Source organism: Chlamydotis macqueenii, chromosome 4, assembly GCF_036417535.1.
Source record: "Chlamydotis macqueenii isolate bChlMac1 chromosome 4, bChlMac1.mat, whole genome shotgun sequence".
NCBI lineage: Eukaryota > Metazoa > Chordata > Aves > Otidiformes > Otididae > Chlamydotis > Chlamydotis macqueenii.
The window spans coordinates 51,945,438-51,958,689 of record NC_141559.1 but is presented as its reverse complement, the minus strand read 5'-3'; the positions used below and the strand labels follow the sequence as shown (position 1 = coordinate 51,958,689).

The 13,252-nt window shown below is 45.2% G+C and overlaps 1 protein-coding gene across 1 annotated transcript in view; it reads left to right on the top strand.

Moving 5' to 3' along the window:
- Positions 1 to 6,937: 6,937 nt before the first annotated feature.
- Positions 6,938 to 13,252, top strand: part of ZDHHC2 (zDHHC palmitoyltransferase 2) — a 37,510-nt gene continuing 31,195 nt past the window's right edge. The window contains exon 1 of the mRNA XM_086747368.1: positions 6,938 to 7,129. Within this exon, the coding sequence (XP_086603494.1) occupies positions 6,955 to 7,129 (175 nt within the window). The 5' untranslated portion in view covers positions 6,938 to 6,954. The remainder of the gene's footprint in view (positions 7,130 to 13,252) is intronic.

The following is a 13,252-nucleotide window of genomic DNA, read 5'->3' as shown; positions in this document are numbered from 1 at the left end:
CTTGCAGAAGGAAAAGAATCAGACTAAAAGCTCACTGTTCAAAAAATGAATCTCAAACAAAACTAATTTGTAGCAATACCAAGTCTGAGCTCCCCTTAAAATCAAGCGAAAACTAATATGAATTTTTTCTAGTACGTGTGAGGTCTGAATGTACAGTATTTTTCCCTATATGTGAAAATCCATTAAAGCATTTGGCACCCTGAACCTGTCAGCAGATGGTGCCCTTGGATATAGTATGTTCTTTTTCTTACACACACAATTAAATACATGGGGCTGTGCTTTAATCTTGAATGGGTAATGTTAATTTTTACCACTAGTTTGACTTACAAATTCCTCCCACAGAGCAATATTAATATTAGCTAGGAGTGTTCCATAAAAATCATAGTACTCACTTGAAAAACTTAATGTAAAATACCTAATTTTATATATATACACATGCACAGAAACAGCAAAATACTAAACATTTAAGTTTTAGTAGTATGTTTCTGTTTATGCAATGTAAGCAAATAAACTATTACTCCTGGGGTTTTTTTAAGTACAAAGAGCTGAGTTACCTATTATTATACATGTCCACCTTAGTTTAAAAAGGAATTAAATGAAATTAATATCATTGCACAGAAATGTAATTAATTGATTAATAATATTGCACAGCTTATGAGAGGGAGTGGAAATACTTTGCTTGAAGCAGAGATGAAGAGCAGGATAATGGCAGTCTGGATTCAGAGACCTGAGTTGTGTGGTTGTTGTGATCAAATCATGCTTCTTAACAGAGATAACATAGCTTGTAAAGGGAATAAATATGTCCTCTCACTTGGAAACTGCTTGAGAAAGCCCAGTACAGGGAGCAGGGACTGGAATCCAGAAGTCCCTGTTTTGGGCAGATGCCCTGAGAAGCTGCCAAAGCATTTACTTTCTCTGGTCCCATGAATCTTACATCCATTTCTGTATAATTTTGTAAAGACAGCGGACAAATGGCCAAAATTGGTCTCCACGCTAGCAAGTAAAACACTTCCATGGGAAGTGGAAAGAAAGAAATTGTGGCTGTTTCTGTATTTTGTGCAGAGACATATTCTCAGGATCCCTGGCAATAGAAAGCATGAATATGGGAACGTATCTCATCCCTGGACAGTGATCAAACCTGGATGTGTGACCAAATTGCTCAGCCCTTTCAAGGCATTTCAGGGCATTAGCTATGTAAAAATGGGTTTAAATTGCCTGATCTAAAAAAAAAAAGAGAGGTTGCCAGGCTGGTAGTTTTACATTTAGATGCCTGCTTTTGGAGTCAACCATTAAGCCACATAACTTCCACTCCAAAGGTCAGAAACCACTGGATCAGTGCACTCAGCATGGATGTCACTAGATGGGATGAGGTTTCATACAGCTCTTTAGGGGCTTTCCACTCTAGGGCTCGTGATTTTTGCCTAAGTAGAGACATGTACAGTAGAATTGGTTTAATTTCTCCAATTTTTCCCACCTTAAGTGGCAAAAGGGGAAGCAGCAGGAGAATGATACCTCTAAGGTGAATACGTCTGGGAAAAAAACAATGCAATGAAAAAATTACTGCTGAAAGTGACAGAAGGGTGGGTGGATAATAAGCCCAAATCTGACTTTAAACAACTTCCCCAAAGGCAGACTCTGACAAATATAGTATTGTATCAATCCGGGAGTAGCCATCAAGAAATTCCAGGAAGGACTTCATTACTTGAAAAGGAGCTAAATGAGCCTCTGCTGTGGAGAACCAGGCGAATTTCCACATTCTGGAAAAGTTTAAAAAATCATTTTAAAAAATCATATTACAACAGTTATATTTGGTTATCCAAACAGTTGCAAATAATTAAGTACCTAGCTTAGATGAAGGGAGAGCAAAAGGATGAATACATCTGGGCCAGCCCTTCAGTTCAAACCCATCTGACAGCTAGACTGAGACTGGAGAGGCTGCTAAGCAGCTGGTTTTCATGTAGCTGGGAGCCATGAACTGCACACAGATGGTATTGACTCCAGCTGGGAGGCAACATACATTTTCTAAGTGTTTTTAACACCAGAAATGTGTCAAAGAGATTTCTTTTTCGATGTGCGGTAAGTGTGGTCCAACACCCAAGCATTCTGGAGAGGAGCGAGCTGCACGGTCGTTGTCGTGAAGGTCAGAGAGCGTCCCTGTGGAGCCACTGGTTGGCCTCATTAGTGACGCGGGTCTGTGTGTCTGTGTCTATGGGTCTTCCTGCTTCTGGCTGCTGGTCTGTGCATTGCACTTGTGTGAAGGCAAAAATTCATACTCCTGTCCTATTGTCCCTCCTCCTCTTGCTGCTCCACTGAATATGTGGGACACACGGATGGGCAGAATGTATTCCACCACATCAGATTGCTTACATAAAGGAGGAGAAGATGCTCGGAGTCTATCAGCTCTAAGTTCCTAGTTAGATTGTCTGAAAAATAGTTCTTAAATTAAGAGCATTCTGCTTGTGTGTTTATTTATCATTCTCTGTATGCTGCATATACTCAGTTTGAGAGTTTTTAATTGACCAAACACTGTGCTTAAAATTGTCAGGAAGTTATTATGAGATTATAAAATTAATCATGCTTTATAATTTTCAAACAGTTTTAGCACAGTAAATCTGTGACATCTTAAAATGAGCTAATAATATGACGTCTTATTTTTCCACACTCAGTTGTTATAATGCTAGTCTTAAGAGTTTGGTGTAATTCAACAGCGGAAATGTAATGAGCTAGGTACACTTATGGTATTTCCCACTACTCAGCATAAATTGTGAATGGACAGTAACTGTGAACATCTGTGGCCAGCCTTGGATATGAAATCCACAGAAGCCTAAATGAATGCTAAAGTAATTCCTTGACAAATGCTCTCTGAGTGTACAGTGGTCCTGCAAATCATGTGTACGTTAAGGAGAACAGCTAATTTATGTAATCACTTTTGGTTTCGTGGCTCATTTTACTTTTTTATTCTTATTGTCTTGAAATTTTATGACCTTTCAAACTGCTACAAAACAGAGTTCTGAAGAAACTACCAATACCGTAATTATTCTCTGCTGTATATCAAACATCTTCCCTCACTTGAAATTTCCTTCTATTTTGCTGCGATTAATTGATGAGGTTGATTATCAGGAATTGTTTATCAGATCTTAGGACAAGATGTTTATCACATTGGAGGACAAGGGGTAATGGTTTTAAACTAGAAGGGGGCAGGTTTAGATTAGACATAAGGAAGAAATTGTTTACAATGAGAGTGGTAGAACACTGGAACAGGTTGCCCAGAGAGGTGGTGGATGCCCCATCCCTGGAAACATTCAAGGCCAGGTTGGATGAGGCTCTGAGCAACATGATCTAGTTGAAGATGTCCTTGCTGCTTGCAGGGGGGTTGGAGTAGATGACCTTTAAAAGTCTCTTCCAACCAAAACTACTCTATGATTCTATGATCTTAACAAAATACATTCAGGATGTCTGTGTAATTTCATCAGCCACATACAAACCTTCTACTAGAGTTTACTCTAGACAGACACCTTGCACAGGAGTGGTTTTTAATTAGGACTTGCATGCTTGGGTACCAAGGTGACTTTCTTCAGAAAGAGGCACTATTTCCACTCCCTGCTTCTGTATCTAAACCCAGCTGGAATCTACCTGTCAGTGCAGGTGGAAGGAGAGAGCACCTGCTTCGTTAACATCATCTGATCAAGGATCTTGTCGGGTGGGATGAGAAGGGGGGAAGCCAAACATACAGAGGCACAAACCCAACTGAACAACACTCAGAGACAACAGCAGGGAACAGGCCTGGGCAGCCAGATGAAATGGTAAGGGTATGTGGAGCAGGAGGACGCTTGTTTCAGCTGGATGAGGACCTTGTCAAAACGTAGCGAGCACCAAGCTGGGCCAGGCAGTGAGTCAAGGACCGTGCAGCAGGTATGAGGGCCTGGGATCCGGACAGGGGTGCCAGACAGCCAGGGAGACTGTGCCACTACCCAGGGATCTGCTGCGGCATGTGTGCTTGTGAACGGAGAGAGGAGAGAGAGAGAGAGAGTGTGTGTGTGTGCTTTCTCTGTTTCAATTTGCCAAACACTCAAGCCTCCTCCTCAAACCCCAGCTACCCTCAGCCCAGCTCCTGACATGAAGAAAAGCCAGTAAATTACCTTTGCTTACTCTGTCTTTTCCTTGTGAACATTTCATCCAAGCATCAATAAACTGTGCCCCAAGTAACCTCTTTCATGTAGAGAGGGGCTGCCTGAGTACAGGCATCTGGGAAATCTGTCCATGAATACCTAATAGTTTAGAGTATCTCAGGATTTACTTTTGCCATAACGCAACGCTCCTTTGAATATGCTCGCTCTTGACTTGTTCTGCTGCCAAATAAAATTTCAGCAGGTCATACTGCAGTGGGAGGAGGAGGAGGAAAGACAAAAGAAAAGGTCTCTCGTGACCCATCTGGAGAGTGATGAGAGAGAATGGAAAGGAACTGTGGACATGATGGAGAGCTAGAGAGCCCACATCCATGGGGAGAAGCTGCGAGCATGAAGGGAGGAGAGAGGGATTCTTTACAGCTCACTGACCAAAAAGATGCTCCAAGGTAATTGGGAGTATCAGTCAAGGCAGGCTTTTTTGTCCCAACTAAATTAAAGTGAGGTTTGCCTGTTTATTTCACTAAATGGGCTAACTTTGAACCAGAATGACCATGATTTTGGAGCTCTGGTAAACAGTATGCTATAGTAATTATTATTAATATAATTATTAGCACACTGAATAAGAAAATTACAATTATTGTGTAATCTGAGCAGTGAGAAGAGGGTAGTCATGGCCATGGAAAAGTTAGAAAGCTGGACTACAGAGCCCGTTTCCATGAAGGGGTAAGAAAAAGCCTCTGACCAGAAATTGTATGATATCATTTGAGGTCTTTGTGACACATCATCTTTTTATTCCCACTTCTGTGGCAAACTGCCACCTCTCTATATACATAATCTTCTATAATAACTATTATTTCAAAGAATTAATTACTACGTTAAAAAGGTCTTCTCTACTGTTTACCATGTTCCCCGTCATGTGGTATTGTTAATAAGCCCTGTATCACAAACAGCATTTTAAAATGGTTTATAGGAGAAAGGCTTTCATAGCCCTCAGGTATGATGCAAAAACTAATTCACTCTTATGCATACAGTTCCCAGCTGCTGACTTCTCATGGTACAGCCACGCGTCCCTGGAAGTACACATCTCAGGAGATCCGCCATCCTTTGTACCTGAGAGAGGTCACCGTCAGGTACTTCCAAAGAAGTGCAAAAAGCCATCAAATGAACTAAATTGCCTTCATTTCTTTTTAACTTTTCCCAGTAAAGCATGGGGCATGCCTGCAAGTGATGGTAATTTTGTTCTTTTTAAAATCTGTTTTGAATAACGATGGATGTTTTCATTAAACATACTAAAGTCAAACCCTTTAAATGTCCTATTAAAATGTTGGCCTCATTGATGACTTGCATAATTAATTACAGGTAAAATAAAGTGGTTTTATTGTCTATGTCATGTTGGTTTTGGTCCCTTCTTGTTTTGTGAAATACAGTATGCAGGAATATAAAATCTAGTTTTTCAGTACTATTCACTATGTCTCTGCCCTTTTAATACAAAATTTTAACACTTAATGGGGAATACATAAGTCCCCAATATGCAGACTCTTTTCTTAAGTTATTATATTCCAGTCTTTCACTGGTGTCATATCTTGTTCATTCTCTTCTATAATAACTATATATTGCAGAGATGGCATCACTGAGCCATTCACCATGATATACGAGTCTTTTTCTTGAAGAGGCAAAGATAATTTACTGCCATGGGATACATCATTCTGTGTTGCTCATTCACCCGGTTCACCGTGGCTAACTGAAACCCCTCAGCCCAGCCTTACAATAATGAGGGGCGCATGATTTTGCATTTACAGAAAAACACTGCTGCCATATGGTCACCTTCTTTTTCTGTCTTTTCAATAAACGTGCTAGCAACTCCGTTTCATGCTCTGGAACCTGGCAGCGCACCTACTATTGTTTTTGTCATATTTTCTCTATTTTTTTTCCTCTCTCGCAGCCTGCTTTTGAATCAATTGCAGTTGCATGCCTTCCAGGTTGTAGTTACTTAGCTTCATGTGTCGTCTCCTGCATGAAACATTATACGAACCTTTTTTTCAAGTCTAAACACATTTTATTCCACCAGCTCTTTCCCACCCACCGCGCTGCCGATGCTCTGGGAGACTCCAGCAGACTGCAGAAATACTACGGGCCGTGCCCAGCATTTCTAATTCTGGAACGATCATATCAGCGGCAATTTGGGAGCACATCCCGCAGCGCGGTCTGGGTTTACTACAACATTTCGCAAGCGTTCTGTTACAATGGGGGTAACGTAAAAGCCTTTTTGGGAAAGAGTGAGTCAGCAAAACGCCACGCCACCTTCCCTTGGCCGAACACCCGCCACGAGCAGGGCTGGCCGCCACGGCCTACCCACAGCCCCTTGGCTGGCAGGGACGTGGCAGCCTGCAACATGCGCTGCTCCTTAGGTGTCGATTCCTAAACATCGTTGGCAAACAAAGCAGCGCTTTTCTTGACCCCGTGTTTCGAAGTCTTTCCAAGGAGGGATAACAACCCAAGGCCCCTGCACGTGCCGGGTGCCCGAGGCACGTAAGGAGCTCAACCGCCCCAGGGCCCTGCCCCACCGCTGCCAGGCAGCGCTTCCCGCCATCGCCCACGGGAGGCTGCCGGAACAGCATCCACCCTGCCGGGCTCGGGGTGCCGGACCCCCAGTGCAGGCTGCAGCGTCCCTGCCCTGCCCTGTCAGGGCCGAGGGGAGCGGCGGGCGGGCTGGGCGGTGGGAGGGGCGGCCTTGCCGGAGAGCCCTGTCAGCGCGGGGGGGAGGAACCGGGGCGGGCTCCGGCGGGGTGCGCGGCCGGGGCCCGGGCCCCCGGAGCGAGCGGCCGGGATGCGGTGCGGGAAGATGGCGGCACCGCCGCCGCCGCTACCACCAGCCGGGGCGGCGGGCGCTTGGGGTGGTGTGCGACGGCGCTGCCAGCGGCTGCTCTACTGGGTGCCGGTGCTCTTCATCTCCAGCATCCTCTGCTGGTCCTACTACGCCTATGTCACCCAGCTCTGCCTGCGTGAGTGCCGCCGCGGCGGGCGGGGGGCGCCGGCGGGCTCCGGCGGGATGGGGATGGGCGCCGCCGCCGCCGCCCTTGTCCCTTGCAGGGCAGGGCAGGGCAGTTGGGCTCCCGCCGCCCGCGCCTGGCGGGAGGGGGCCGGCGGAGCGGGCGGGGGGGCAGTGTTCTCTCTTGTTTGTCGCCACCGCGCCGACGGGCCGGGGCCGGGGCCGGGGCCGGGGCTGCGCCGCCGTACGCTGCCGGCGAGGGGCTGGGGTGGGCGGGCTGGAGGCTGCCGAAGCGACCCCGGCGCAGCCCCGTCCCTCTCAGACCGTTGGGGTCGCGCTGGGCCTCCGCGCTGCCTTGTCCGTCCCAGCCCCCGCCCCGCGACCTGGTCGCGCGTCGTTTCCACTTCTTCCACGCGTGGAGGGAGCCGGTGGCCACGGGGCTTTCCACAGGCGTGAGTATTCCTGCCCGGCATCCCCCAGCCCTGAACGTGGGGACCTGGAGACTCTCTGTTGCAGATGGCATGAGCAAAGTTAGCGATCCCTTTGTTTTCCTCCCACTGCGTGACAGCACATATATATACATGTGTGTATATATGTATTAAAAATCCAGGATATTCTGGCAGCTAGCGTGGAAGTGGGAGCAGGTAACAGAAAATCCCCGAGTGTCCCCATGTTGCTCTTCAGTCATCTAGAAAATGCCTGCCCGTCACAACTTCTTGGTTGGCCTTTGGCGTCGGCAGTCTGCAAATCATTCGGAAGTCGTCCTGACCGCGCGCCTGGGCTCTTCCTTAGCGTCAGGCAAATAATTAATTACATCCTGGAGACTGGGTGTGATCTGAGTATTTGTGTGAATTTGAGTAGTCGAGCCGGAAGGATTTATTAAATGACCAGCGCACTAGGCTCCTTTGAATTAATTTCAGTTTCTGTTGCAGTATATCTTGTAGAAAACAACTTAATCTTTGAATTTTAGAGGCTAAGGCATGGCATACTGATGTTGCATTAACAGTATTATAATAATGGCACAAAGGAATGCAAATTAACTGTTGTCTCCCTTTTCCCCTCTACTGTAGGTGAGGCTCACAGTGACTGTTGGACATTTAGCATCTGTTTAAGGAGCAGTGGTGAGGGGAAAAAATCCAACTCAGACTGAGTGCATTTATATGCCTATATAACTTTGCCAGACTTCAGGTGTTCGTGTTGAAAATCTCAGAAGTCTGGTACTCAATTTGGGACTTCTTCTTTTTTTTTTTTTTTTTTTAACAGAAGACTGTGATAAAATTTTTCTTCTACAGATGCTTGGCTGAGCAGTTGAGACATTAAGCAAAAAAATGATTGCCTGGCCTAGCACCTCTGTTTTGGAGGGAGGTATCAAGACTTGGGGTGATTTCTATATTAGAGGTGGGCTTTTCACATCTTATTTTCACTAATAATGTTCAAATCTGTTAGTTTTTAATGCTGCTCTTCAACTAGAAGTTGGGATTTCAGTTGCTGTGCCCTCACAAGAGGAGGACTGAAGTGTCTACCTACAGCGCAAGGAAGGAAATTGTCTGGAAGGCTGTGGGAGAAGTTGACTGAGTGGAAAGGGGAGCTGTAAGCTGACAGGAGGAGGGCAAGGATGTTTCAGGGGAGAGTGACCCTATGGTTAACATCTGCCCTAGTGTACGCAGCCCCATGATGCTTACACAGTACCGTAGGCTTGACTGAGGCACTACTGTTTGAGTGATCTACTGTATTTTCCTTCTGTATAACAGAGGAAGATTGGGTTTTAGCTTACCTGAAAGCGAGTTCCTCTTAAGGAAATGGCATGCTTGAAACATGCTTCAAACTGTAAACTATGGTACTGTAATTCCTTGAGAACCACTCAAAGCAAAAGGCCTCTGAGGGGAGGCAGAGGCAATCCTGGGGCTCTGCTAAAACATCTTTTACTGAATTCTTTTCTATGGACAAAGGTGGTATTTTTTTTGTTTTCCCCACCACCACCCCTCCTTCCCTATTCTGCCTGGCTCACCAGTTTTTGAGTTTAACACAACAGTTGTCCGCGACTTCTGCTATTTCCATGTTTTAGCTATATCTGGACGCTTTCCCTCCTTTTTGGCATATTAAGATAAAATAAACTTATGTCTTGTCTTACTAATGAATATTTAGTGTAAACAACAGAAGGAATAGCTAACAACTCTGAGAACGAAAGCCAACGGCAGGAATAGACTGTAAGCATTTCAGCGCTTTGAAGCGAGCCTGTCTACTCAGTGCATCTTTTATTCCTGCAGCACTGACTGCTCAAGAGGATGTATATAATTGCTTATTTTACTGCAGCTTACTGTCATTGATGCTAACGACAATGTACAGGGAACAGTGTTAACCACTGTGCAGTAAGACTTAACACAGTTGTAAGTTGTTTCTTTGAGCTTTTAGTAATGAGAAAGTGTTTCAAATGTAGTATTTTGAATGTTGGTTTTTTTTGCAATTTCAACTGAGTTTTGTAGGAGGGACATTATATTTTTTTTAAAAAAAAGAAAAAAGTCTACTAAGGTGATCCTTTTCATCCCTAAAGCTGAGTAGTTACAGTATTGAGTAGCATTTTAGAAACAGAAAAAGGAATCCACAACTTTTAACTGTAGCATTATGTGGTAGGTTGACCCTGGCTGGATGCCTGGTGCCCACCAAAGCCACTCTGTCACTGCCCTCCTCAGCTGAACAGGGGAGAGAAAATATAACAAAAGGCTCGTGGATTGAGATAAGGACAGGGAGAGATCACTTGCCAATTACCATCACGGGCATCTTGTCTCTGCTGCTCCTTCCTCATCAAGGGGAGGACTTTTCACATTCTTCCCCTGCTCCAGCGTGGGGTCCCTCCCATGGGAGACAGTCCTCCATGAACTTCTCCAGCATGAGTCCTTCCCACGGACTGCAGTTCTTCACAAACCGCTCCAGCATGGTCCCCTTCTACAGAGTGCACTCATAGAATCATAGAATGGTTTTGGTTGGAAGGAATCTTTAAAGGTCATCTAGTCCAACCCCCCTGCAAGCAGCAGGGACATGCCCAACTAGATCAGGTTGCTCAGAGCCCTGTTCAACCTGGCCTCGAATGCTTCCAGGGATGGGGCATCAACCACCTCTCTGGGCAACCTGTTCCAGTGTTCTACCACCCTCATCCTGAAAAATTTATTCTTTCCAGCTAGTCTAAATCTGCCCTCTTTTAGTTTAAAACTGTTACCTCTTGTCCTGTCACTACAGGCCCTGCTAAAACACTCCGCTTTCTTATAGGTCCCCTTTAGGCCTATAAAGCTGCTATAAGGTCTCCCCAGTGCCTTCTCTTCTCCAGGCAGAACAGACCCAACTATCAGCCTTTCTTCAGAGGAGAGGTGCTGCAGCCCTCTGATCATTTTCATGGCCCTCCTCTGGACCCGCTCCAACAGGTCCACGTCCAGGTCCTCCCCCTTTTGGGGGCTCCAGAGCTGGATGCAGTACTCCAGGTGGGGTCTCACAAGAGTGGAGTAGAGGGGGAGAATCACCTCCCTCGACCTGCTGGCCACACTTCTTTTGATGAAGCCCAGGATACAGTTGGCCTTCTGGGCTGTAAGCGCACGTTGTTGGCTCATGTCCAGCTTTTTATCCACTGGTACCCCCAAGCCCTTCTCGGCAGGGCTACTCTCAATCCCTTTATCCCCCAGCCTGTACTGATACTGGCAGTTGCCCCAACCCATGTGCAAGACCTTGCACTTGATCTTATTTGAACCTCATGAGGTTCACATGGGCCCATTTCTTGAGCTTGTCCAGGTCCCTCTGGATGGCATCCCGTCCCTCAGGTGTGTTGACCACACCACACAGCTTAGTGTCATTGGCAAACTTGTTGTCCCACAAACTGCTCCAGTGTGAGGGGTCACAAGCCCTGCCAGCAAACCTGCTCCAGTGCAGGCTTCTCTCTCCATGGGCCTACAGCCTCCGTCAGGCATCAGCCTGCCCTGGCATGGGATCCTCCACAGGCTGCAGGTGGATCTCTGCTCCTCTGTGGGCCTCCATAGGCTGCAGGGGGACAACCAGCTTCACCGTGGGCTGCAGGGGAATCTCTGCTGCGGCACCCGGAGCATCTCCTGCCCCTCCTTCTTCACTGATCTTGGTGTCTGCAGGGTTGTTTCTCTCCATTTGCAGTTGCTGTTGCACTGCCAACTTTTCCCCCTTCTTAACTATGTTATCTTAGTGGTGCTACCACTGTCGCTGTTTGGCTCAGCCTTGGCCAGCAGCGGATCCATCTTGGAGCCGGCTGGCACTGGCTCTGTCGGACATGGGAGAAGCTTCTAGCAGCTTCTCACAGAAGCCATGCCTGTAGCCACCTTGCTGCCAAAACCTGGTCACACAAACCCAACACATATTATCATGTCTGCAGTTCTGTCTCTTTTATTAGTGGATTCAACTAAGTGCTTGTGCTGCTTTAACCTTTAAGGAAAAGGAGAAGGGTAATGAACACTGGCAACAGTGATCTTCCTGCTGGTTACAGAGTACTGGGATTAAATGTGTAAGTGAATTGGTTTTAGAACACCTGACTAAAAACTGCTTCTCTCTAATCCTGTTCCATTGTCTTGATTTTGACAGTATTGTGATCTTAGAACCCTTGTCTGACAGTAGTAGTTGTCTTTTTCCCCCCAAATAACTTCTTTTGTGTTTAAAATTAATGAGCCTTTGAGTATTCCTTCCCTTAAAAAAAAATGGGTGTGTTTATGAAAACCTGAGGGTTGCAGATTTATTGTTCTTCCTCTAAAAAAAAGATGAAGAAATACAGGCAATGTACAGTGAGTATTTTGAGCTTTGATAGCTGAAGCTACTGAAATTTAAACCTAGGATATGTGGAACAACAGTAACATGAAGTGCAGACAGAATTCTTTCCCCCACCTGCTGCATCCGTGTGTCTGTACTCAGAAAATATATACTGGATTCAGTAAACTATAGGCAAAAAAATAATTATTCTTATGTCTTCCTTCTTAGATGTACTTGTAACTTGGGTTAGTAGAACTATAAGGGACTTAGAGTAATTATCCGCTGCATGCTTTGGGTAAGGCAGAACCAGTAGTTGTTTGCAGTTTCTGGCAGTTGTTTGTCAGAAATGTTCTTGACAAACTCTGATGTTGAGATCATTCCTGGGTTTTTGTTCGGTTTTGTTTTCCCACCAGTTTGTGGTGTGGAGTTGCATATAAGAATGAAAATGTAAAAATTTGACAGTGCTGTGACAAATGTTTGTAGTGAAAGTATCAACTGTGCTGATAAATAGAAATTGGTTGTATCCATTTAGATTTGATCCATTTTTACATGTTACTGATCTTAAGTCTAAGGATGGTGCTCTTGCTCAGGCAATGTTGTCCAAAAATGCAGCTTGACTTTGTAACTTTGAAGAAGGAAAATAGATTTCCTGTGGAACATAGAAACGAGCAATAAGCATTTCCTGACTACTTCAGTGAAGGGAAAGGGAGGAAATATTGCCACCTGGTGAGTGATTTGCCTGATTAGGAATAGAATAAGCACAGTTGAAGAGGAGGACACCAAGACGTTCACAGTACAGTCAGGAGAGCTCACAAGCCATGTCTTTGTTTTTGGAGTAGAATATCTGACTGGATCTGTCCATAGTTACCTTCAGTATGGAACAGAAAAACGTGGAATGACATTGAGCTGCTAAAGATGTTAATGATCATGAAAGATTTTTGCTGGAGGATCAGATTGATTAGTGCTGAATTGAGATTTTCGACTGTGTAACATCAGTGAAATGGAATTATAGCAGGATTAAAGCTGCTTAATTCATCACAGTTTAGAGGCGGAGTTAATGCGTGCCCTGTAGGCACGGCACGGTGTCATCAGGGGATCAGAAGCAGCAGAAAATGTGCAGATAGAAGCTGATAGAGGAGAAAAAAAAAAGAGGGCAGGAAAAAAAAAAGTGAGCCCCAAGATTTGGTCAGTTGGGTTTGAACTCTTTGCTCAGTATGTTCTCCAAACGAATCAAAGGATTTATGGTACTTGCTGCTTATGTCTTGTAATCATCTACAGCTTTCATTTGGCTGTAGAAATACAAGCACACTGTAACATTGCAGTTGGCTGTTGTCAAATACCATTTAAATACCCTGTCTGTACATTGGCTGCTAAGGTAGCAAAG